Source organism: Antrostomus carolinensis, unplaced genomic scaffold (genome assembly GCF_000700745.2).
Source record: "Antrostomus carolinensis isolate BGI_N321 unplaced genomic scaffold, ASM70074v2 scaffold12309, whole genome shotgun sequence".
NCBI classification, from domain to species: Eukaryota; Metazoa; Chordata; class Aves; order Caprimulgiformes; family Caprimulgidae; genus Antrostomus; species Antrostomus carolinensis.
This window is the reverse complement of record NW_010336450.1, coordinates 2,998-29,523: the sequence shown is the minus strand read 5'-3', so window position 1 is coordinate 29,523 and position 26,526 is coordinate 2,998. Positions and strand designations below refer to the sequence as shown.

Below are 26,526 nucleotides of genomic sequence, written 5' to 3'. Positions count from 1 at the left end.
TAGGCCGTGCCTGGATGCAAGATGCTGCTACCCTCGATCCAGAGAGAAGGAGCTGTCATGTGAGTGCTCTCTGTTCTGTTGCAGAATCTGACAGGGCCTGAAATACTTTTTTTTTTTTTTTTTTTTTTTTTATTAGCTGTTCAGTGCCCTGCAATTTGACTCAGAGTAGGAGGGACAGGGGAGAGGCTTTTCAGGTTCAGTTCTTTGACATAATTGCATTTATTGCCATGAACTTGATTTTACTTTCTACACTGCATGTTCATGAAATCTGCAACTGATAGAGTGAGCTGATACCATTGGGCTGTGGCATACAGTGCAGTGTGAGGTTTATGTGGCTTTTATTACTATGCTGGGACTTCCTGTCACTGGAAAAACAGTAAAGATCAAGGTCCTACTGGTAATCAGGAGTTCTGTTTGTACTTAGGGCAAACTCAGCAGAAGGTCTGCGTTAGGCTTCTGACTTTGATCTAGTTTTACCTTTCCTGTGGCCAGGGTAAATATGTACAGGTAGAAAAGGTTACTGGTACCCTTGTGGAAAGTTCAAAGTCAGAGGTCAGGGGAGGTAGTGGTTACATAAGTCACATCAGGGGTTTATTTGTAACTTACTTTCTTGGTATTGGGGATGAAAGATGACCTGACTGTCCAGATCATCTATGATGAAGGACATCATAGAAATGTTTTTCTTGTAGGCTAGTTATGTGAGGTCACCTTTGCCTAATGAAAGCAGCTAACTATGCAGTGCATGAAGTAATTCTGTCCAGGAAAAAACAGGTAAAATATACCAGAAGGCTAAAATAGGTGGATTGAAAATGAGTAGAAAGAGCTTGTTCCTTGGGACCAGTTAAAGAAGCAAACAAACAAAAAAGTAGTCATGTGAACTGGATGGATATTTCACATTTTTGATACAATCTATGGGAAAGACACAGTTAGATGCCTTTTGTCAAATCAAAATGATTATTTGGAATGTTTTTTTAAATTGGAAGTTGTATCCTGCTGTGGCTGGTTGTTATGATATTGTTTCAATAGCAATCAAAAGCAGTCAGCATAGTTTGATCATGTACACATCATAGCAGGAAGCAGGGATGAGGGTCTAAAACTTGCCTTCCCCTGCAGGGAAGTGCAGTTGGTTTTGAAAAAAAGTTGGAGCAAAATGTTTCCTCTTTGGATCACGTCCTTTCCCTCTGCCCCCCTGACTGAGGCTGTGCTGAAAGGGGCAGAAGATTATTGTGGGGGGGGGAAATGCTAGAGAGTTGTCAGAGACTTAGTGCATACATGGGGAGGGGAGGACCTACAGCTCTAATTTGTGAGTAGTTTCGATGGATAGAGTTGAGAAATACACGGGAGTTGGACCTGCCTTTGTAGGCAGCATAAAAGTCATTGCTGTGTACAGAGGTGAATATATCATAGACCAGATTCATGTCAGGAGTAGAGTTGTTGAATTTGCAAATATTTTTTGAATTGCTGATAGAAAAAATTTTTAAGGTACATCTCTGTACATATCAGAGGAAACCCATGGGCAAGCTGCTGCATGGAGTTGAATCACAGACAGGTTATACCATGATAGTGAGTCAATGAATATATGAGGAAGGACGTAGTCAAGTGGTAGTTTTTTACATCAGCAGATCATCAGGTACAATAGAGTGGACATTCACTTAAAAACTGCTATGACTTGTGGGTTTTTTCTGAATATTTCAAGAAGCAAATTGTCAGACATGACCTTGAGAACCATAACAGACAATTCAATGAAGTGTTTTGGTCAATAAGCAACACCAGAGAATGCAACACAAAGGTCACTTTAATAGAAAACAGTTGAGTATTGGTGTTTACCAAGGAAATAGGAATGCAGACATATCATAGCATAACCATACCACAGCTGGCCAATCTTGCTTCCAGTCTGGACATAGAAGGTTCTACCAAAAGAAGCCTCACAAAGTGCAGTAGTGAAACATTTTTCGGAAGGTTTTTGGCAACACAAATCAATCCTCAGTTGGTTGTCTACAACTCTAGTATTATTAAAGCCAATGGAAGTAAAAGTAAACATGGAAAAAGGAAGTCAGTTTACTAAGAAAGTTAATGAAAACACCTTTTAAAATTACAAACAGGAAACTGGTGGAATTTAATAGCTTCCTCAGAAGATTTGTTTTGTGACTGAGTTGTCATCATTACTATTTCTGTAGCATAGCTGAAAATTGATGTATTTTCTTCTTCCAGAATTTCAGGTATGTCCATCCAGTATAAACACCAAAGGATGATGAAACTCAAAACCGCCCTATATTTCATCGTTAATATCCCAGATGAATTTAATGGGCAGGGTCTTCATTTTCTCTTTAAGAACTCTGTCAAACCTTTCATTCTGTGCCACTGTCATGATGTTTTTCCAGTCTCCAACAGTGCCTAAGGAAAGAGGCAGCAAAGGGAGGTGAGAAGCAGAACGTGCACCTCTCTGAAGCCGGCTGCAAACAGCGAGTGCTAGTCTTGGGAAGCAATTTCTGGCTTCCTCAGCATCTCCCTGTTGCTGGCCTGCCAAGTGAGGCTCTGTAAGCTCTTTTGAGGCCGTGCTTCCAAATCTGTGAATAAATGCAGCATAGATTTATAATCTACTCTATTTAATGCCTTGAGGTCTCCTCCTACACTGAGCGTTAGGACAGCTTAACAATGCCCAGGACTCCCATACTCAGAGGGTAGTTTGTCAAGAATGTCTATGCTCACACAATTAAGGTGTTTCTTGCCTTGAAAAGTAGGAAAAGTTAAAAAAAAGTGTTATCTTACCCCTGTCTCGGTACAACCATTAATCTTTTCTTGTATCTGTCAGGCTTGTTACAGCTTGCGTTACAATCAGTAAAGCATTACCTTTTTATTGTCCTCAGGAAACTATGGTACAATCACCGATGCCACAGCAATAAATCTGCTCTTATAAATTTAGTTTACCGCTAACCTGAACTCTGCCTCTAAAAATGGGACATTCCAGCTGAGATCAGAAACCCTAGGTTCAAATAGTTGTTGCATGGGACTGCTTCCACTTTACCTTTTCGTAGAAAACTACCCTTGCTTCTTGCTACGACGTTTTCTGGCAGCTTCTCATAGTTTGCCCTGGGATCTTTTCTCATGTTCTCAAATGTAGCCTGTCTCACAACACTGTCTACTTCCTCTTCACTCAGCTTCTTGCCTAGGAAGTTGCAGATCTTCAGCACAGCACTTCTGAGATCCTGCAATAATGTTACTTTGAAGAATCTTGATGGTGCAAAGAACTAAACGCATACAGTAGTGGAATACTGTAGGATAACAGACAACATACATTTGGGTGCAAAAGTGACCATGATTTTTATGTAAGCATAGTCTCACTTGCATCAGGTGAATACTGGAGAGCAGTGACACTGTAGCTCACCCGTGCCCTTGGGTATGGGGAATTCTGCATTCTGTCCCCCACACAGCAAACACGGTCTGCATTTCACATTAGATGCCCTGGCAAAGTCACCCCTGGAATCGCGCCTCTCACTGGGAAGGCGCTCAACCCATGGGGGTTTTATCAGTTGTCCTGGTAAGGGACCAGAGGACCTGAGCAACCCCAGGCTCTGAAGGCTGAGGAGCCAGTGCAATGGCATGTGACGTGGGCTGCACTGCTGCGGCTGGGGTGCTCTGGAGCTCACCCATGAGAAGGGCAGCCACCTCGGAGAAACAAGAAGTCACACAAAGGTGTGGGCTGTCAGCAAGCAGGAAGCCTCTGGTGACCAATTTGAGAGCTCCTCAAGTACTTTAAACCCTGCCTCTTAAGCACTTCTTTCCTTTATGAGCAGAACATTGTTGTTAAAAATTCTGTACTATTTCAGAAAGAGTTTTTTTGAGGTGGCAGTGAAGATAACTTCTGTCATATTGGAAAGTGTTTTACCCAGTAATTGTCTAGTAATTGATAAGACCCTGAACCAATGAGACAAATTACTTCATCTCTCAGAAGTCTCAATTTGAATCTACTCCACAATGGATTAAGCACTTTCCAGTAGAAAGTGTAATTATGAAGAGCTGTCTGAAAATGCTCTCAATATAGGAAGAGAATGTCTTGAATACAGTGATACTAATTGACCTCACCTTTTTCATTTCCTCATAGGTAAGGAAGAGTATATTGAAGTCCTCTGCATGACTGTACCAGCCTGCAACATGATCCAGCCACGAACTGGCAAGTACTTTGCAAGTGAAATTATTAAAAGAAAAAAAAAAAAAAAAAAAAGAGGAAAGCTATTAACAGCTAGCAGTAAAACAGTAAAATTATCAGTTATTTAAGTCTTTGAAAGTTGGTTTTTTTTTTAATAATGTATTTTTTACAATTTGAGGGATGCGTGCTCACAGTCTTTGTGACAGTTCTCTGAGCTAATGTGGCAAATCCCCTTTTGTTTCTAGTAATCTGAACCAATACTGGCAGAAGCAAAAAACTTCTCTGTCTTTGCTGTGGGGTGTCTGTTCTTACGGATTCAGCTCCACTAACCAAGTGCAGAAAGTGTTAAGAGATTTGCAGTTATAATGGTTATATTCTGAATCAGCATCCAACTCAGATAAGCAGCTTGCATGTTGTTGGGGAGCAGCAAAGCCATGACTATGCTACTGCCTTTGGACCAGTTTTCATCAGAAAATGGTGTCAAGCTCAGACAGCCTTTACAGCTTTGGATTCAAGTTATAGCATAGCTGAGGATTCTGGTAATTGATATTTATTGATATAATGAATCTCCATTCAATCTGAAATCATGGAAAAGGATTTGGGCTCCTTAGTAAAAAAGATATCCTACCTTTGCCAGCTAAAAATCTCTCCATAAAAAGGTTAAAATCTGGTATTTCCTCTAGTGTGGACATGTATTTGGAGAAGTGGTAGTAAGAAACCATAACATCCTTAGGGTTCCTGGTAACATAAATAATCTGCAAAACAATAGACGAGTCTCAGAGATATTAAAGAACTCCATTACCCTGACCATCAGTGCATTTTTCCATACAGGGGCACACTAAAAATGTGTGAGAACAGTTTGAAGGTGAGAATCACATTAGGTAAGTTCTGATAAGGTAGTGCTGTTGATTTGTTTATAGGTGGTGGTATTTCTGTAGTTGCAGTCATTTAGTGCCTGTGGCTCACTCTCTCCACAGGATCGGTGTTACAGACTACAGTGATACTGTTCACTTGGGCAAGGCAGTCAGGTTGCAATAACAACACTAGAAAACCATTAGGTTGATTCAGCTTCACATTTCTGTGTACAGTCACAGTGAAATGAAGAATTTCTTGTAAATCCCAGCTTTGGTAGTGTTGACAGCATCAGCACTCTTGTGACCTCAACTCCTGGCCTGTGGTGCTGGTGCCAGTGGCAGCACACAGGCAGATTTTGAATGACGTGTAAGAGGGAGCCCTGGCATCTTAAAAGAAAGAACTGTTATGGGCAAGGGTTATTTTGACTCCTACTGCCTCCTGACCACACAAGAGCTGCTGCCTCAGGCACAGACCAGGCACCACCAGTGAGATGGGCAGGCTTCTGCCTCTTGAATGGCAGCATATGCCAGCTTCTACTAAGTTTCTGCCCCTTAACATTTAGTTTCTAATTAGGGTGAAAAAATAGAGCCTGGCATGTTGCCCTTACAAGGTTACAAATGTTTGCAGGGAGAGACAGAAGAATTACGCTCTCAGACTGTCTTTCCAACTGGGTAAAATAACTACTTTTGATTACAGCTTAACTGAAAATTTATTATCTTCAGCAAAACCATTGTATATAAAATCAGAATTCCTAAACGCATTGCAGGAAAACTCAATAAATGCCTAGTTCAAAAGCTCTGACCTGAAATCACAGATAAAGTTATTCTGTGGTTTCATACAAAATACAAACCACCTGAGTGACATATTCAAGCAGAGGTGGAAAAGATCCTCCCCACAAGCAATATTTTTCTGAAGCCACAACAATTTCCATATTTTCTGACATGCTTGCATGTGAGCTTTTTCTTCCAGGCTTCACTGGTACTGGGAAGAAAATGGTGAGAACTTTGCAGTTTCCCATTACACCTGTATCTGTGAAGAAGGTAACAGCAGCACTAAGAGCTTGCCTACATAATCACTGTGGGCAGAGCTCTGCTGCAGCTCTCCGCTCACTCAGCCATGGGAAATAAGGATGGAAGGAGCAGAAGTCATTGGGACCACTATAAGAAAGACTACCAGAAGTATGAGATCCTTTGCCAGGCAGCAAAGTAACAATTTGCTGCAAGGGGGCTAAGGCAATTCTTGGTGTGCTGTTAGAAGTATACATCCCATATACATCTTCAGACTTGCCCGTACATCCGTGTTCTGACAGTGAGCCCTAGTGTAGTAGCCTGGTTACACCTGTCTCTAAAGAGGTATTTTCCATGGGAAACAGGTCTTGAGCTATGGTACATTTCCTGATGGAGAATCCTATTCAGAAACTCAGCACGGGGGAACAAGAACAGGCAGTTCTCACATTCCCTCTCTACCTACTGTAGTTATGTCCTACTCATATTATCATTGTGGGAGACTTTTTTCAGACTTATAACTTCGCTAGAATCAGATGTTTTCACAAGGGGAAAATCAGCACAAGTTTTTGACCCTGGAAGATCCAACTGAGATGCATCACCCCTCTCTCTAACAGTGTTGGAGCTGTCAGATTTGACAAAAGAAAACTGTAGAAATGGACTTTAGAAGGTCCCTGATGTCCCCGCATATATGAAGTGGGTAATATTTATACCAAGACATGGGGAACTGAAAGAGGAAAAAGGTAGGATTTGGACCAATTTACTGAGGCAAATTGGCAACATTAATTTTACAGAAATTGTAAAAATAACATCACTTACACGTCCTTTTTTGTTTCTCAGGTCTCTTGGAAGTAAGTAGTAAGGCAGGTGGGTGGCAAAAGTACGAGGCGAAGGAAGCTTTTTATAATCCATATCTTTCAGATTGTATTCCAGCCATGGGATTCTGTCCAGGTTCTCCACATCTTCTGTTCCGTTACGGTGGCCTTCATGCATTATTAAGCTTAAAATGTTCTGAGTCCACACAGTTCCTGAGAAGGAAATCTTTTTATTTGAACCTTGTTTGATTTTTTTAAAAAATTAAAGATACTATATTGTCATAAACAGAGCCTCCACACAGCTATAATGAGTTTCACTTTGTGAATATAAATACAACCTCATATAATGAAGAAAAACATCTTGGTGACTGTTGAGTGCAGAAGCATATTTTTGTTTTCTCCCTGCATAAAAGCCATGGCCAGTAACTAAACCTTCAGTTCCTTCACCCAATATATTCAACTTCCACACAAATCATGTCTGTCCTCACCCTCTGGTGGCAATATCAATTGCTGCATCTTTGTGGGCCGTGCACCTAAAAGTATCTCATACTGAGTGTATATGGAAAAGACCTTTGCTTCCAGAACTCCTGCAACATGTTGTGAGATGTCATGAAACACACAGCTGATAACACTATGTAAAGCACAAACGAGCCCCTCAAAGCAAATGCTTGTGGCAACAGGGTCTCTATAAAGTTCCTTGGGGAAGGTCTAACTCCTAGGTCACAGCTGCTGGCAAGGATGAACTTAAAAAGGCAGGACTCTGAAGGCAGTTGACTACTGTGCCAGTATTTGTTCATGTGCCAGCTGGTCATGGTGGGAGGCAAATCCTGAATGATTAGCCCACTTGGGCAATGAGCAGAACCGTTTTACTCCAGGTCCTCTGGCCTTCTCAGCACTATACTAGCACGGGTTCCTTTCCCTTTTTATGTTATAGGCCAAAGATGGACACTTGAGAGAATTCAAATCAATGCAAAAGAGCATTGAACCATTGCTGTAGGTTACCCCGAACAAGCACAGAGAAAGGAAGGCATCTGAAACTGAAGCCTAGTTATTAAGACCTCACCTGGGAAGGAAGCTCTTGGTTCTGGAGATTAGACTGTATGCATGTTGTAGATTTAAAGTCACTGAGCAAGAAAAAGAAATAGCCCTAGGATTTAGAGGAACAGTACTCAGTGATTTCACAGCTGTGTTGACTGTCTTGCTCTGCTTTGCATAATCAACCTGGACAATTTTTCTGTGCAGTGGTAGAGATTCAACAGAGGCTTGGAGCATACCTTAGATTGGTAACTGATGAAGAAGAAAGAGGATGGTGGGGCAGGATAGAGGAAAAGATGTGAATGAGAGAGAGATGACATTCTGTGCAATTCATAACTCAAAATCATCTTCCAACTCTTTCCTGTCCCAGGGTAGCCCACCACTTTGCAACACAAAACTCGTACTTCCAAAGATGCACTCATCGCATGCCCCGTAATATCTTTACCCCTTAAACATTGCCTTCTCATCCTCCCTCTCTGCCTTATTTGGACAGCTCACCCCAGTGCTGCCTGATGATGAGTTAGCATCACCTGGGCTCCCTATCCCCTCGCTTTGTCACCCACTACCCCTCCACATGCTTCTCATATCACATCTACCCTCACCACAACCACACCTGGTGCTTCCTATCACTCCTTCTGGGCTCTGCTCAAGATTGTCTTTCTGCCTCAGGTATTTCACTGAACACCTCAGGGAACAGTGAATTCCAGCAAGATGTTCAGTGGCTCTAGGAAAAGGGCGTATGCTAACAAAATGCTGCTTATGTTATCTGAAGACTGTGTCTTGAAGGCTGCTGAAGATAACCAAAGAATAATGACAGAGGTTCCCAAGAGCACAAATGGAAGAGGATAGCAGAGGCCTTAAAAGTACAAGCACAGACTGGTAGCAGAGATGTCAGAGCTTTCTTCACAAATCACTGTTTAATGCATAATCAAGTAATTAATTACTAATCACTAAAGAAATGCAGTCTTGAAAAAGGCGTAGACCAGTTTTAGAGGATAAAGTGAACCCGTATGGAAACATCCAGGTCTAGGTAGGTCAAGGCTTTAGATTTTGTGTAAGATGACAGTAAAGCCGGGTGGTTGCTGAATTGCATTTGCTTCAGAAATAGGAAAGCAGAATTCATCACACTAATGTCCTGTATTGCTATGTAGGTAAACAGTACTTCTTTATTCTTGAAAGGAGGTATACACCATCGACTCACATTTGCTCTGATCTCCTGCTTGGTTGTAATTTGGATGCAGCAGCCCCCCAAACCACCTTCCACGTGAGCCCACAATTCATTCCAGATATCCCATAATCATCTCCAACACGCGTGCACCCAGCCCTACCAAAACTATATATGTGTTTTGTGAGGCACAGGAGGTCAGTTTGGTTTGTGTGTAGCTTGCTCTGAGTACACCTACAAGACTGAGTCCAAGATCGAGGCAAAACTATTTGGCTGGACATGAGCAGGAGCCTTGGCTGTTCATGCCATGGCTATGCAGGGTTTGTAGTTATTGCTACTCTGCATATACTCAGAGATGATTCAGGTTGAAAAGGCAAAGCTAACAGCCCTACGTACTTCCACAATTAGACGGCTGAATAAAGGCAGATTTCCACCCCCCCCCTTTAGAAACAATTCCCTTCTTACCTGATTTTGGGTAAGTAGCTATAAATATGTCACTATCTTTGATTTCAAAATCCTCCAGGGAAGCTACGTACTCAAGTGAAGTAATTACACCAAAATAAAACCCTTTGTATTTGAATACATATTCTTTTGATGGTTCCATTGTTAATCTGTTGTTCTTATAGGTGAATAACCTGCAATAAGAAAATATAATTTTTTTTCCTTTGGTTGGCATCTCACATAAACAAACAAACAAGTAATTCAAAGAATCCAGTGCTGGTGAATTTTAGCAAAATGCATTTCAGCAAAATTTTAGAAAAAATACACTGAAATTTAGCTTTCAGATTTTCACAAGCACATCACTCAGGATACATTTCTAATTAAAAAAAAAAAAAAAGGTATGTAACAGTACCCTTTACTCATATACAAGTGTGTGCTACCTGCATGTAAAAACTAATGTAACTGAAGACAACCTATGGAAAAATAATTTGTCAAGATTCCTCTGGGATCTGAGTGACTGGAGAGTTTTCTTTGGGATGTCAGTAGCTCTTGGAGAGAGCTAGCTTAACTACCAAGCTCTGATTCTAAATTTTGTGACTGAAACTGTGTTCAGAATGTCTTATTACAATTTCTGCTTCCTTCTACTTATTCTCTGTCTCATTACTAATGTTTCTCCCATAACAAGCATAATTTCTGCAAACTAGGATGGATAATCATGAATGTGTGTTATTTTCTTAAACACCCCTCCTGGTTTTATGAGATTGTTGTCTTGTCTCTCATTAACACCATTGCCATTTATTTGCCAGAGAAAGACATTAACCATCATCATTGTGGTGACTAGGAAAGAGCAAATGCTTGGGGAGATACAGGAAGAGTAACAGAGAGACTGAAGAGAGACCAATTCTTGGAGCTGAGCCAGAGCCAAATGGGGCATCTAGGTTTGAAGGTTTTGGTCTGTGTCTTTTCTGCAGTCTTTTAGCTAAACAATACATCTGTGGATTTCAGTGACCTTAACATCCTGGTCTCTCTCTCCTTCCTCTGTAGATGAACTATTTGTTAATACCATTAGACAATGTGCAAGCCCTGGCAGAAATAACATAAACGAGTTCACTTCCAGACTTGGATATCACAAGCATTGTCTTTTGTGGGTTAGAATGTATTTGGAAAGAGAGACTTTCTTATTTGGGATTTTGTCTGGGTTTCTGTCCCCTCTCACCTTCCCCTTACGATGTGACCGTTTCCATGCCCTCTTGGGCTGCTGCGTTTGCCGCTGCTCCACCATCGGGATATCACTCTTGCCCAGATTTGTCAAATCAGCCAATTGTGCAAGACATACCAGCCAAGTGATCTGAATGCACCACAACAGGCAGTCCTTGGAAATGAGGCTGCTGATCCCACCTGTTATCATTAACCTCTCTCCAGTTCATCCTCTACTTCCCCTTTGCCTTCCTGATCTGTGACCTCCCCTGGATGGGCACCCATCCAGCCTGTGCCACCCCACTGCGCCGCCCCAGCAACGCTGCCTTGGTGGGAGTGCTGCCCTTGGGCCTGGGCAGCCCAGGAGGAGGATGTGCCCTCCTGCTCGGGTGCCTCAGGAAGCACCCTGGGTGGCTGCCTGGGCTGGTTGGCAGGGCAGGGGAAGGGGCACTGTGGCCACTGCTGGGACCAGGGACATCTGCTGCCTGCCCTGCCCCGCCCCAGGCAGGTGGGGCCAGCTTACCTCCAGCTTACTTCCCTCATGGACACGACAAAGGCTGTGGCAGGCCCCAATCTAAACAACTCCTTGGGCGTGCAGTGCTACCAAGTTTTAAGACAAACACATTCCCTTATTTTATGAGTTTAATCAAATTTAGTTTCTCCTATTAATACGTGCACTTGGTATCATTCGGTAACAAAAAAGTCCTTTGCGTTGGAGGATGCACAAGCTCAGTTCCACTGCCAAAGACCCACGGGCAAAAAGAAATGTGGTTGGATGTCTCCTTCCTGGGAGCAGAGAGCCCTGTGCTTGTGCTGCCCTCCTTCCACCTGTGCCAGTGGCGTGGGCCATGGCCAGGACAGCGAGGGGAGCCACCGCTGCAGGTGATGAGAGGCTGTCTGCCTCACCTCATGGCAACAGGCACCGCCTGCATCAAAACCTGTGAGATGCTTCAGCCTCACAGCAAAGCCTGTGTTTCACTGACTGAAACAACCCCCAGCAAATGAGAACTCTGGAGAAAACCCCACATTTAGAAACCAAGGGATTGATACACTTCTAAATTCAAGCTGTGATGACAAAGCTGGGGAAGTCCTAAGAATGCGAAGATATAGAGAATGGGTGAAAAGTATTACTGATACAGGAGAAGGAGAAAGGAATTTGTGGGAAACTAAAAGGAGACACATTCAATGCACAGTATACAGAAACCTTCTTAATCTCATTCTGTCAAAACCATGAATTTTTATATCACTTTAGGACAAAAGGTTATTACACTGCTTGTTTCTTACGGATGCATGAATATATCATGAAAAAAAATATACCATGGAAAAAAGCCTTGCCCCATTTCCTGGAAAGCCTATTCATGATCTAGCATGTATGACAGGAGAAAAAATAAACATTCAGATGTGCTCGTACCAGCCAGCTACACATCTCAAAACCACATTTCTAAAATCTGTCTCCAAATGAAGACACAAAGATGTCTGACATTTAATCTCTAAATCCACATTGACCACATATTTTTGCTTTGCTTAGTTAATTATCTCACAGCTATGACTGCAATTTCTTTGGTGAAGAATACAGAAAAGCTCAGGTAAGACTCTGTTTCCCACATCAGCACTGAGATAAATAACTCTGTCCTGAACAGCCGTCCTCCTCTCAGGCATGGACTAATTTTAGCCCCTAAGTTCTCTGCAAGTCTTTCTGGTAGTATGTGCCAAAATGGTCTACAGAAGAGGTCTACGTACAACTATTATTATTTTATTGAGAGGGTAATAGAGCACCATTTAACTCATAGATCTACTGTTCTAATAATTTCAGGCATACTTACCTCCTCTGCTCTCCGTTCGGTGCTCACCGAGATGTGAGCTCCTACTTCCCAGCTCGGTGAATGTGAGTAATTCTAGAGATGTGTGAGCTGTCACGTTTCCTTTTTAACTGAGGTTTGAACCCATGGACGCTATGCTGATTGGCTTGTTTTCAATATTTGCTAATCTTTAACACAGACAGAGATTAGAGAACCAATATAATTCATGAAAAAGTGAAAGCAGTCCAGAAAGATTTTTGAAACTATTTAAATGCTCATTTTGATTTCTGTTCCTCCTTTTTTTATCAACAGCGTTATTAAGGAAGATTGGAGAAGAGCAGAAGTGAATAAAAACTTTTACTTTTTGCTAGATTTTTTTTTCTCAGCTTTCACTGAAACTTTGCCCAAATTGTTTTTTATCTCCAAGCTATGTGTGACAGTAGTCCCAAAGAATAGCCTGAATCCACTACTCCACCAAAGTGGCTGATCACAGCCACGAGCCTGAAATGAGCTACTTGGTTAATCATGTGTACGTGTTCATATTAAGTTTTTCTGTGAGGTATTTTATAACTGAAATGGAATAACGCCTGAGCCATTTCTCACTGGAACCTGCACTCCAACAACATCACAAAGAAGAAGAACATTTTGTTCCCCAGTTCTGTGTTGTGTTTTATATAGGATTACATTTTAACCTGGATCAATACTCCAAACTTGCACAACTGATCAGTCAGGTTGGTCAGCATGTGAATGAGCCAGGAAGAGGAGCAGAGGTGAAAGATTAAGCCTGTTCTGCTTTGCTTTCTGCTACAGTCAGGCATTTCTTTAGTAGTTTGTAACTGCATTTCTACTCTAAGTGTTTAATAATAATGAAAGATAACATCTATTGATACCAAAACTAGACAGGGAGGTGCTCCACCAGGCGTTCCAGCCCCTGGCACATCACTCTGAAGAATCCAAGGAGTAACAGCAGTGATCCCACATCAACTGTGTGAACTAGCTGGAGAGCCAACAAGTGTGACTTAGAGCAAGAAGTGATATTTTCCGGTGAAAATAAATAGTGTGTAAAGCCATTTGGCCTTTTGACAAGTAGTGAGTGGGGAAAGCATATGAATCCTAAGGATATTGTAAAATGTCAGCATCCTAAAGTTAGTATTTGTCCCTGCTTCTCAGTAACACTGAATTACAATCTATCTGAAGTTAATTGGACATTATTTTCATATGTTTTATGAAGATAATGAAATTTTAATAATAAAACATTTATGAAATGTTTATACATTTCATATGTATGTTATCTTTTTCAGGACAAATGGTCCATTGGAATATTAATAATTAATTACGTAACATATACTTATATTGTAGGTGCAGTTGCACAAAGTTCAGTGGGAGACTAGGAAGGCAAATGTGTGTTTTATTGTATAATTTAAACAAAACCAATGTTCTCTGTGCTATTAACTTCTCATGTCCTTCTCTGGTTGTTTCCTCTGGTACTTCGCACCAATACATTACTCCAGATACTAATCACAGTTCTTTCACAAGCCTCTACAGTGACAATAGACGTTCCCTATACAGACAATAGACAGGTCTCCTGCCTAGCTATACTGTAAAATTAAAATGTGAAGTAGATGCCTAAATTAGGCACATGGAATCCCACAATAATTTTCATATAAGTTACTGCAAAATACATTCAACATGTAGAAAAAAAAAAAGGGCAAACTAAATTAGACTACTTCAACACTCATTTTAGGAATCTGCATAGGAACAGATTGTTGCCCATCAACTGAGGAAAAAAAATTAAAATGTTTGTAAGGCATTCCTTTATTTTAGACACGTCTCAAGTACTATCACATATCAATAACATCTAGTATTGACTATAATTGCACAAAATCCATGCCAAAGATACACAATGCCTGAGTTACTAGAGAAGCTTCTCAGAAGTTAGCATTACCTAAGGGCCACAGTCAGAGTGGAAGGCTAAGAGCAGCCATTTCTCATGAAAACCATGTCTGCTCTCTCCTACAGGTTTTCTCTCACTGGCATTCTTTGTCTCCTTCTTTCTTTCACTCCTGTAATTCACAAGTGAATGTGTTTTTATCTGTATGTCACTTTCACATAGCATGAGTGGTATGTAAAAAAGGAGATGTTGCCAGGGCAAAGTGTATAGGCAGTCACAAGGAGGATTGGACTAATTTTCCTCAGCAAAGAATATGGAATGGTGAACCAAGGAGATTTACCACTTGGTGAAACAAATTCAGAATTTTCTACTATTATGTGTATTATATACACATTTTAACTTCCACTTATCTGTTATTTTTCTTCTAGGAAAGTGAAGTAATTAACATAAATTTCTGTGGCTTAGCTGTGGGGTAGCTGCGAGTGCTTGCTCATTGATTCATATGCTCCAGAGGGTATGTCACTAAATATGAATTTCCATTCCATGCTGTTTTCAAATGGTTAAAAAAAAAAAAAAAAAAGTGCTTCCTCACCGTAATACTTTTCAGTCTTTAGATACAAAGTCATTTTACAAAGTTAAGCTCACAAAGATGAACCTTGAGTAACACCTTGGTAAGGGAAGTGTGAGAACCAGGACAGGAAGAAGTCTAGAGAAGATAATTTTTGTTATATATTTTGCTTAATTTTTTACAAGACCCTAACTCCCTGCTTCAGTACATTACTAGTTGATGAAGGTCAGAGTTCTCAAAATACATAAAATGAAGAATTTCAACTATTTAAGCAAAACAGGCTAACAGTCTGTGCATGGGATTCCTCTGTTCTAGTTTCGAAGATATTGTATTCCTTTTGACTATGAGGATTTGACTAGTGCTGCTTTATAACCCATTTTTCATAGGTTTTGCTTTTACTGGGAGGTCAAAGTCATAACCAAACTGAAAGATGAATGATTTACAAGAGTGTGTTAAATTTTGAATGGAGAATCTCAGATCATGTCCATGAAAGCAACCGCCAACTGGAAAACAGCTTTTTTAAAACGACAATGACTTTTTTTCAATAATTTAAAATCTTAAAATCCACTAGGGTAAGAGGAAACCAAGAGCAATGTTAAGAATTATAAGCATTAAAAGTTGTAAAATATGTCTGGCCTAAGAAATTTGACATACCAATGATATTACAATAAGAACCTTTGAATTAGGCCTAAAGCTCTCTCTTCAGCAAAGTCTAGCCACTTCCTTTGGCTGAAGCTGAGCATTGAACTCTCCATTTCACACAACACTGTGGAGCCGTCTCGTTGCATTTCCTGCCTTACAGTAAAATATGTCTATGGTCACAGTTATCCTAATATTTAATTCACACATGTGTGTGTGTGTGTGTGTGTGTGTGCACATGTTTTAACGGAAATTTGAAAAAATAATAATTAAAAGCCCAAAGATTGAAGAACATGACTTTCTCATCTCTCAGCTAGAATGAAGATCTCAAATCCTTCCAATTGCTTTGCATGACCAGTAGCTGAATAGCATTACACCATCTATGCAGTTTTTCTGTATGCATAGCAAAAAATATCAACCTGATATCTTATTACTTTTGTCCATTCCCCTCTAAAATTTCTGTATCTTCTCCACAAGTCTCCACCTTCTCAAGAACTACTTAAAATGTTGTTGGTTTATGCTGTTGTAATGTTGTTTGCTTAACCCTGTTAGACTTTTGTGTATTCAAGGTATTTACAAGCACTTGTCTTTTACAGCTCTGCTTTTCTCCCTTTAGCCTGATTCAACTTCTGATATATAAGACTGACGCTCTTGTTTTCCATTTGAATAAAAACCATTCTCCTTCAATCTGTTTGGAAAGACCTTATAGTTTGCCTTGGGATCATTCCTCTTAACTTCAGCTATAACCTGTTCCCACCACAGTCTCTGGTTCATCTTTTATTCAGATTTTTTTCTACAGAGCTGTAGATTTTCAACACAGCATCTCTCAGATCCTGCAAAGGAATTCTGTCCTCAGCACAAGAAAGACATGGACCTGTTGGAGCAGGTCCAGAAGAGGGCCACAAAAATAATCAGAGGGATGGAACACCTCTCCTATGAACAAAGGCTGAGAGAGTTGGGGTTGTTCAACCTGGAGAAGAGAAGGTGCTGGGGAGACCTTATTGTGGCCTTTCAATACTTAAAGGGGGCCTATGAGAAAGATGGGGACAAACTTTTTAACAGGACCTGTAGTGATAGGACAAGGGGTAATGGTTTTAAATCAAATTAAGGTGGATTTACACTAGATATAATGAAGAAATTTTTCACAACAAGGTTGGTGAGACACTGGAACAGGTTGCCCAGAGAGGTAGTAGAAGCCCCATCCCTGGAAACATTCAAGGTCAGACTGGACAGGGCTCTGAGCAACCTGATCTAGTTGAAGGTGTCCTCACTCACTGCAGGGGAGTTGGACTAGATGGCCTTTCAAGATCCCTTCCAACCACTACCTTTCCATAATTCTATAATTCTATAATTCTATATAGAAGGAGTAGATGGGGGCTGGAGGAATATACCATGAAATATCCCATTATACTCTGTTCAAGACCAAGTTTAGCAGGGCACTTTGACATTTTACCTCTCAGTGCCACTTGGAACAAGCTTAAATGCCAAAGGCTGTACTTTGGAAAAAGGAACTCTTGATGTCTCTGGATTAGACCCAATTAATGGAAAAATCTTTATGTGCGTAGTCTATCTACTTTGAGACTATTCTTCTCCAGGATCTCTGAGGTGATGGGCTAATGCTGATGTTGGTCTTTAAAATATTCAATTTTTTTTTCTCAAAATTCTATGGATTCTCCAGTTTGTTGTACCACAGCAAAGGATACAGGCTTTTTTCTGTGGAATTTAAGCTAGGATGCCACAAACTATATTATAGGTGATATAACACACAAAAACCAGAGCTGTAATCTTGTAGCCACTAGCTGTCCATAGAGGAATGAAAAATACTGCACCATTTTGAACCTCTGAGAATGAGGAAAAGGCTCTACATCTTTTTCACTGATAAGTCTTGCACACCGTGATCCCACTTAGAATATGATTTGTCCTATGTTATAATGCAATCAACAGTCCAGTTGAAGTCACAGTTCATTGCCTACATTGCACTGGAAGTTTGAGGTGAAAGGTAAATAAGAAAAAAGCTGTAGTGAAACTATGATATGAAGTTATATCCCTGTGAGGAAAATTATTGCCTGAAAAACGCACACAAAAGAAACTTGCAAGCTGCAGAGTAGAACTTGCTTCATAGCCCTGCTTCTGAGGATAGCAAGGGAAGAGATTGGAAAGGTGATAAAAAACCTTGCTTGTTTTTTTATTGTGTCACCATCATGCAATTATTTTTATCAATTACAGTTTATTTAATTATTCTTCTGTTACAGATGATTCACACCTTTTAATGAATATATTCCCTTGTCAATACTGCCTAGTTCATGGGTGGATCATATTATGGATCTGAGGCTGATACAGCCATAGATACAACTTCAAATATTCTCTTCCTTACCCACAAGGAAACTGAGAAGGGGAAGGCAATGAATATCACTGCACTTAACATATTGTATCTATTTTTAATTTGCTCACACAACACAGTGTACAAGAGACTGATGTATATGAAACTCTCAAGTAAGTAAGAGCTATTGATCTGATTTGCATAAAGTCTGGGGTCTTTTTAAAAAAGAAAGATGAATAATAGTACCAAATTAAGAACCAGGTAGTGACATTTGCAGAAAAATTTAGACGCGGACTCCTCCTTGCACTCCAACAGTTCCCCAAGGAGGATGGGAGATCATTCCTCAGGACGTCTGTCACCCTGCAACCTTCCTTTCTTGTCAGTGCAAAACTGTAGGCATCATGCACCCAATATGTAGGTAGCTTTGTACATTTACATAGCCATATGGGCTGCAAATGTGAACCACTGTGCTTTATAGTAAACAGATACACAAGTAAACCCTCTGGCAAAACCAGTTTATTTATCAGACCACATCCAAAAGAACATTGCCTTGAGCTGAAACTTTTACTTGTCTGTTCTGTTTTGCTTTTTGTTTTGTTTTTTTTCTGTTGGCAGGTGCTGGAGGTGGCAAAGGGAAGGAGAAGAAGCAAGGCTTCAAAAGCTCCTAAATCCACCACCATTCACATGGAGGAGGAGTAGTTTATGCTGGAAACATGCTAAGGACAAGGGCTGATAATGTATTATCTCTCAACAAGTTGCAGAAATAACATTATCTCCTACCTCTCTGCTCTTTCCTTTCCTGGAGCTAAATGGTAAAGCAAGCGCATAGTAAACAGATGAGGTGATGGTCCATGTTGTTGAAAATAACCCCCTGCCATAGACTCTTAGCCCCTATTTCCATGCCTTCTCTTCTTTGGGAAATATTAAACGCAAAATATTCTGAGCCCACATAGTCTCTTAAAAGAAAATAAAGGCCCCTGAAGGCTATTTTATGATCATATTATTTATTTAGGTGCAATAGTACCTCATAAACACATCTCTTAACAGCTACCTTTGGTTTCAGATTATCTAAGTCAAAGTACACACTTAAAGGTAAAAAGGTCATAAACTCTTGGAATTCACCTGTGCAGCTGGAAAGCATTATATTTTGGTAAGCTATGATAGCACTGCAGATCAGCCATGGCCTCACCTGACATGTGAGGCCATGGCATTATCTGACAAGTGTTAATTTGCCAGCCTCCATGACAGGGCAAAAGTGACAAAGAACTGAGTTTTCTCCCCAATTCCTCTGTATGCAGATTTATCTCTGTACATAATAATATGGAACAGGTCACCAATACATACAATATCTTCTGTTTTCAAGTATTTGAAAATACTATTTGATTTAAAGGAGTCTGAAAAATACTGTGGACTGCCATGGACCAGCTGGTGTAATTATATGGTCAGAGCTCAGTGAAGCCATTGAGACAGCCAAGGCAGGTGAAGGATTGTTTCTAGAGGATACTACTATTACATTATGTTCCTCCTGGTGCTGACCCAAAGGTTGAGACCTTGTAAAAGATTTAAAAATATGCTAGTTCTTTAGGAATAAGTTGAATTCAAAATTCAATGGAGAACATAATTCATTTTTCCATAACTCCTCTGACTTCATAGCAGAAACTGGTAAGAAAGAGAACATGTGAAAACGGAACACTATTTATAAAATCCTCATGGAGGAAGAAGGAAAATAAAACAGTCTTTGTTCTTTGTGGAGAGCTCAGCTCTCCTTTGTTGTGGCCTTGTGAGAGAAGCCCATGTGCTTTGGGGTGGCAGCTCCTGTTAACGTCCCTGCCCGCCTCTCTCCTATCTCCTGGAAAGTTGCCATCACACACCAGAGGCCAGGCTCTTTGCAACAAGAGTCGCTTTATAGCACCATGATGCCTATGGAGGGCAGAGTCACACGCACTAGGAGCCTTTGCTAGCAAGACATAATGTATACAAGGGGAGCAAATCACAAGCAGGTGCTGTTCTCCATGGTGGGAGAGATGGGACCTCAATGAATGGTCCTTCCTTCTTCTGTGAAGGGGCTGCTGCACTGTGCCATCCGACCTACGCAGTGACTCTTTTTACCATCTAGAGACACATATTAGGCCTTATCAGAATAGTTATATTTGGCAAGAATAAAGACTAATATCTGTCCTTAAATTTTCTATAGACACAGATAGTCTGCAAGAAAACATTTATTTATTTATTTTAAACTCAAGGAAGATATTTTGCCTCGAAACATTAATCAGATGTGATTTAGAAACAGACATAAATTCTCTATGAGGATGAATTTATCACCCAAAATGCTAAAACAGGCTGAGATGAATGCTGACTTTGTGCTGACACTACAGAATAATGAAACACTGATGTATGACATCTGACAGCTTTCAGAAAATAAATGCTTCCCAACTGGAACATAAGCCCTCTCAGCACTTGCTGCTTAACACTACATATGGTATGAAGAATACTGTTTTTATAATTGGGGCTTAAATGGCAGTGGTTCCTTATAGTAACCCCTTTCTCTAAACTCCTTATCTCTAGAATCTGACTGCCATTAAAAAAACCCATTAAAACCCTGTCCTGGTTTTGCTAGGATAGAGTTAATTTTCTTCTCAGTAGTTAGAAGAGCCATGTCTTGGTTTCAGTGTAAGACTTGTTATGAGAAGAACATTGATAACAGTACTGGTGTTATTAGTTGCTGCTGGAGCTCAAGGCCACCGTGTTTGGCTGGTTCACAGCTGCATTAGGACTGGGAGGGAGAAGCACAGTGAATAGCAAAACCCAAAACTGGCATCTGGATGTGCCAATGAAATATTCCATATCATATCCTGTCATGTTTAGTATATTATCCGGGGCTGACCAGAAAGGGGGGGTGCATTCACACGAGTTTTCTCTCAGGTTCTGGCTCTTCAGGGATCGTGGTTTCAGTTCAGGATTGTTGCTTCTCTGGGATCGTTATCCAGGAACAGGCTGGGCTTATCAGTGGGTGGTGAGCAGTTGCACTGGGTTATAACTCATTTGCATATCTTATTACTGATATCATTATCACTACTATTTTAATATTAGTTGTTTAGTTGGGGTTTTTTAAGTTTTCTTTTATTTCTATTATTAAACTGTTTTTATCTCAATCTACAAGCCTCCTAATCCTTGCCCCCAGTCCTCTCCCCTATCCCCTGGGGGTGGGGGAGAAGTGTGTGAATGGCTGTGTTGGCTGCTAGCCAAGGGCTAGTCCAGTGAAACTATCACAAACCCTTTATCTGCTGTGCTTACATGGAAAATACAGTGCAATCCATGCAGTGTTGTCTGAACATTCTCTGCACGTGAAAATTATTATGAAATAACTATGAGATGGAATTAAAACTCACCATTTCTCTCCAGTCTACAGGTGCCTCCTACATGACTTCCTAGGATGTGCCCATGCCACCTGTAGAAAGGAGAGGAACAGCACTGAAATTATATGCTAGAAAATACCCCATACAGGTGAGCTCTTGTCTGTGCAGAGGAAATGATCACTTTCAGGGCTGGAAGGTGCAATGAAATTCACTGACATATAGCCCAAGAGAATAATTAGAAAGTGTTAAACTGTTTCTGTGAAAAAAACCGAGGGGTCACCAAAATCCATATTTTTCACTAGAATCTTCAATTAGTAACATTTCATCTAAAAATGCTTATCTATAAAGCAATGCAAATTAGAATTAAATACTAGAATTACTAGAGTATTACTAGCATGCTAGAATTAGATTACTCACTTTTTGCTTCAAAATAACATTCACATTAAAATCTCTAAAAGATCTTAACATTATAGTATATTAAAAAAGCATTTGGACAAGTCATATATAAGATAAATTGAATATAAATAGACAAAAAAGAATGAAACATTTTACCCCCAAAATCTTGAATTTACAGGGAATTTTTACATTGTTCCAAAGAAGAAATGAACACATTTTCAAAATCATGGTAAAACAGTTACAGCTTCTGATGAACCCAAGTGGCAACTTTCACAATAGTCACCTGAAGCTTTTCTGAGAGTTATTTTACTCCATATTGTCCTGTTTTCTGCTGAGACGGAGTCAATTTTCTTCCTAGCACCTAGTACAGTGTTGTATTTTGGATTTAGTATGAGAACAATGTTGATAACACACTGATGTTTTAGTTGTTGCTAAGTAGTACTTAAGCCAAAAATTTTTCAGTTTCCCATGCTCTACCAGCAAGCAGGTGCACAAGAAGCTGAGGGGAAGCATAGCAAGGACAGCTGACCCAATCTAGCCAAAAGGATATTCCATATCATAGGCCATCATGCTCAGTATATAAACTGGGGGGAGTTGGCTGGGAGGAGCCAATCGCTGCTCAGGGACTGGCTGGGCATTGATTAGCAGGTGGTGAGCAATTGCATTGTGCATCACTTGTTTTTTCTTTTCCTAGGGTTTTATTTCTCTCTGGTTTTGTTATCTCCCTTTTCATTACTATTATTGATAATATTTTTATTTTATTTCAATTATTAAACTGTTCTTAACCCATGTGTTGTTTTTTCAAGTCAAGTTCTCCTCCCCATCTCATCAGCAGGCGGGAGGATCAGTGAGTGTGCAGCTGTGTAGAGCTTAGTTGCTGGCTGGGGTTAAACCACAACACATGTAAAGAATAAACTGCTTCAGCACTCGATGTATAGCAGACTCAGGAAGCCTTTCAGTAATCAGTTTGTGCTCTATTTTGTGTAGGTTTGCAGACACTCCTTCACTTTTTTCAGAAAATAGAGTTTGCAGCTGAACCCAAGTGGCTAGGACCCCCAGCAATGACAAGTCTATGTGATTTACTTCTGATTACAAAAGTACATTACTCCTTCCGTTGCACTGCTGCCTGGTTAGAGAAAAGCAGATCAAAGTCCTTCTTGGAATTTCAGGAACATACCACCAGTTTCTTCACCCAAATGGTTAACCAAATATTCAGGATATAGATCCAAACAGGGTCCTGACATTTCTCTCAGGCAACTATTTGCAAAGAAGATAAAATGTTCAGCTTCTGTGAACCCAGGGATTCTTGACAATAAGAGGCAACATCCCTTAAGCAGTTATTGTAGTTAGCACTGAGCCCAAATGCACTCATGCTCTCAGGGCAAACTTTCTGTAGTGATTCAGGCTGTGAGGCCGGGGTCTCATTAGGATTATTTTAACATTTTCTTACCCCACTGCTTTCTTTCCAGTGGTGCTCAGCTAATGGTTAACAGTTACCCCATTACCCTGCCAAAGGTTACCCCACTACCAGTTGCCATTCCCTCAAAAGGCTATACCATGATTACCTTGGTTGGTCAGACCTTTACATAGCATTCCTGGAATCAAGCTGAAACAAGTGAGACACCAGGAACTTGACCTGAATAAATCTGTAATTAGCCTTCTGTTGCTCTGACACTACCAGAGTGCTTGTTAAAAAAACCCAAACAAATAAAAAACCCCACAACAAAAACCCAAACACAACAGAATTTATTGGGATCTTAGCATAAAGTCAGGCTTACACCTGAATAAGGAGATAAGGAATCAAGCATCTCAAATGGTTGGTCACTGTCCAGGTGATGCCAGGAATCACTGTTGCAAAGGCATCTTCAGCTAGGTCAAGTGAGACTCCCACTCTTCTGCTTGCCCACAACCCAGACTGAACACGTAAGTGAAGTGCTGGGGCTGAGCCGCAATTCCTGCTTCTTAGGCTCACACATCTGGGTGAAGTGTCACACTGGTAAAGAACATGTTCAGCCTGGAATTGGCAGAGCCTTAGCCAGGAGCAGACTCAGTCCCAGTCACAGGGGAGGAGAGGGAACAGTGCAGAAGAGACTGAAGTGTGTCCGTGAGAGGTTAAATGATCACACGGCTGCAAAACTTCACATGGCAGACAAACATGTGCCTACACAGACCAGGGCTAGTGTGGGAGCTGATGGTTCCCCTGTTCCAAGGAACTCTGTCCCTAGTCTCAGCCCATCCAGTGTCCTAAATATTTAGCCCTTTCAGAAGTTATAGGCCACTTCTAACTAATGTGTTTTCATAATTAATTTTTTTTACTTTCATGCATGTTTCAGAAAAAAATATTGATTTATGTGTTGCAATATCTTTACATTCATGTGTTTCACTGCTTCCAAGAACTCCTAGTTCTTATTGCCAGAGCAGATTAAACACGAGAGAAACATTAATGGTAAAACTCCTACACCTACATCTAGGTGTCAACATGCAAGAGAGTCTAAATGAAAGAGAAGTATCTAAGCTCTAGTTACAGCAAATGGATGCCATGGCATGAGTCAGTCGCTTAAACAAAGGCATCTAGTGCTGTTTGCAATATATTCGACCATCCTTCCCAGCCTGCAGCTCTCCTGCTGGAGAGGCATGACTCTTATATTCAGCCACGGCAGCATGTCTTAGATACGATAGCGTGCCTCAAACGCCCAAGACACTTGTCTCAGCAGGTAGCTCCAGTGTCATAAATGGCACTAACCCTGCACAACAGAGCCCCCAGTCAACATTCAGATCAAACATCCTTTTGAGATGCCTTCAAGACCTAAGTGAAATACATTTGTCAGGAACAAGTTTGAGAACCTCTGGTTTGACACAGGTTCTGAATTCCTGAGAAGCAAATAAAGGTGTAGCCACGCGAAGCAAACAGATATGTGAAAGAACTTTTCTTCATTGAACAAAGGTCTGTGTATTACAATGTTTAAGTGAGCACTTTCCTTGCTCACTTAAGGTGGAAGAGAAAAGCTAGAAAGAGAGGAGATGGAATAAAGTCTCAACACCCTGTGTTGCAGCAACAAGCAACAAAGATTCTTCTTCTATTCCTTCCTGATGGCGACAGAGTTGTCTTCTTTTCTTCTGTGTCATGGACCCAGAATGGTGGGGGGCCCACTCAATGGTCAAATTTGTCACCTTTTATTTGCTCCAGTTCTTAAGGGCCTTCCCAGTGGGTGGAGGTGATTAGCATATGCATGCAGGCCTAGCCAGTCCCTCCATATGGTTCTGGAAATAGGCCTGGTCAGTCCTTCCACAAGGTTCTGGAAATAGGCTTGGGGGTCCCTGGTGATTGGCAGACCCCATAGAAGTTCTCTTTTGTCATTTACTAGATGCACAATCACCTCCTTCAGGCCATCACAATCAGCAGTCATGATTGCATCAGGGCAGAAATTGGAGGCTGGAGACAGGACAGAGCTTGTTCCTTATCAGCAACTCCCCTTCCCCCTAGGTCTCCCTTTTCATTCTTCTTATCAGTCCCCTTAGTTATCAAGGTGGGAGGGTTGGTACAGGAACCTGCCTTTATTTGCTTACATGCCTTCAGAGTTGTTTGAGGCATATTTTTAACAAAGTTCTAGTGTATTATTATTTTTTACCAATCTCTTACAACATTATAAAACATACACAAAAATAGAAATTAAAGAAAAGGACGAAATAAAAACTTTAAAAAATATTTTTATTTATTCATTGTACAAAATATTTTCTTCCTATGCCCCAATGGATTGTCTTGTGCAGCGCCTAGAGCACATACACTGCTTTGGACACCACTATCTTAGACCTCACAGCCAATGCTAACACTGATCCACCTCATAAACACACATTCATGTTTACAAGTGATACATTTAGAGAAGCCAGCTAACTGAAAAGAAGTTCAGTAGTAAACTAATCCCTGGTGGAACAGACTATATCACGTGAAATCACTGAACTGTCTTCTGTACTTTGCAAATAGTTACAGGAGAATTTGCTGAGTCATAACAGATATTTGTTGATGAAATTTTGTAAGAAATAGAGCACTGGCCACAGAGTCAGCATAAATATATTTAGAGAGGCATTACAATAAAGTAGTTCCATAGTATCTCTAGCCACTGCTTATTGACAGTTAACCATGGTGCATAGTTTGCTACGGGATGGTAGGTGTTGCTTTGTAATTTAAGCAACTTAGAAAATAGCAAATTTTCTAGTAAGACAAGAACTGTAATACTTCAGAGTTACAGATTCATGAGAAGGGGACGGTTTTGACTTGAAGATCAAAACTACAGGTTTACTCTAGTATTGTGCTTCTCCAAAGCCCCCAAACATTTATGGGGACACAGTTAAAGTCTAGAGACTTTTGAGTTAGGGTCACAGTCCAGAAAGTTAACATTTTGCATCCAGCATTAAGACAAGAACTGTAATACTTCAGAGTTACATATGCATGAGAAGGGCACAGTTTTGACTTGAAGATCAAAACCACAGGTTCACTCTAGTATTGTGCTTCTCCAAAGCCCCCTTTATGGGGGGGGACATTTATGGGGACACAGTTAAAGTCTAGAAATTTTTGAGTTAGGGTCACAATCCAGAAATTTAACATTTTGCATCCAGGAGATACCAGAAGAGGTAATAAAGGCATCCTTTAAGGAATCTTCTCTGATGTTAAGACCTGAGAAGCATGACAGCGAGCCTAAAAAAAGGTGGGAGAGGGGAAATTAGAGCTTAATTAATGAAAATACCACATTAAAGAGCATTTTCCAAATCAGTAGTTTAGTAAGCTTAATGAGTATAAGGGGTTATATTTCATCTTAATTAAATGGGAACTTTAAAGACAAAATTCTAATTGATATCTATAAATACAAATAAAATCTTTTAAAAAAGGAAAAAAAAAACCA

At 40.5% G+C, this 26,526-nt stretch overlaps 2 protein-coding genes across 2 annotated transcripts in view; both read right to left on the bottom strand.

Moving 5' to 3' along the window:
- Nucleotides 1-2,269: 2,269 nt before the first annotated feature.
- Nucleotides 2,270-9,652, bottom strand: LOC104530312 (amine sulfotransferase). The gene is made up of 6 exons (XM_010174857.1): nucleotides 9,487-9,652; nucleotides 6,826-7,034; nucleotides 4,776-4,902; nucleotides 4,084-4,178; nucleotides 3,026-3,206; nucleotides 2,270-2,394 (listed from the first exon to the last, which is right to left on the bottom strand). The coding sequence occupies exons 1-6, from the start codon at nucleotides 9,623-9,625 to the stop codon at nucleotides 2,270-2,272; spliced, it is 876 nt and encodes a 291-aa protein (XP_010173159.1). The 5' UTR covers nucleotides 9,626-9,652.
- Nucleotides 9,653-26,198: 16,546 nt separating this feature from the next.
- The window catches only part of ZUP1 (zinc finger containing ubiquitin peptidase 1), a 3,317-nt gene continuing 2,989 nt past the window's right edge, over nucleotides 26,199-26,526 (bottom strand). The window contains exon 5 of the mRNA XM_010174856.1: nucleotides 26,199-26,321. Coding sequence (XP_010173158.1) covers nucleotides 26,274-26,321 — 48 coding nt within the window. The 3' untranslated portion in view covers nucleotides 26,199-26,273. The remainder of the gene's footprint in view (nucleotides 26,322-26,526) is intronic.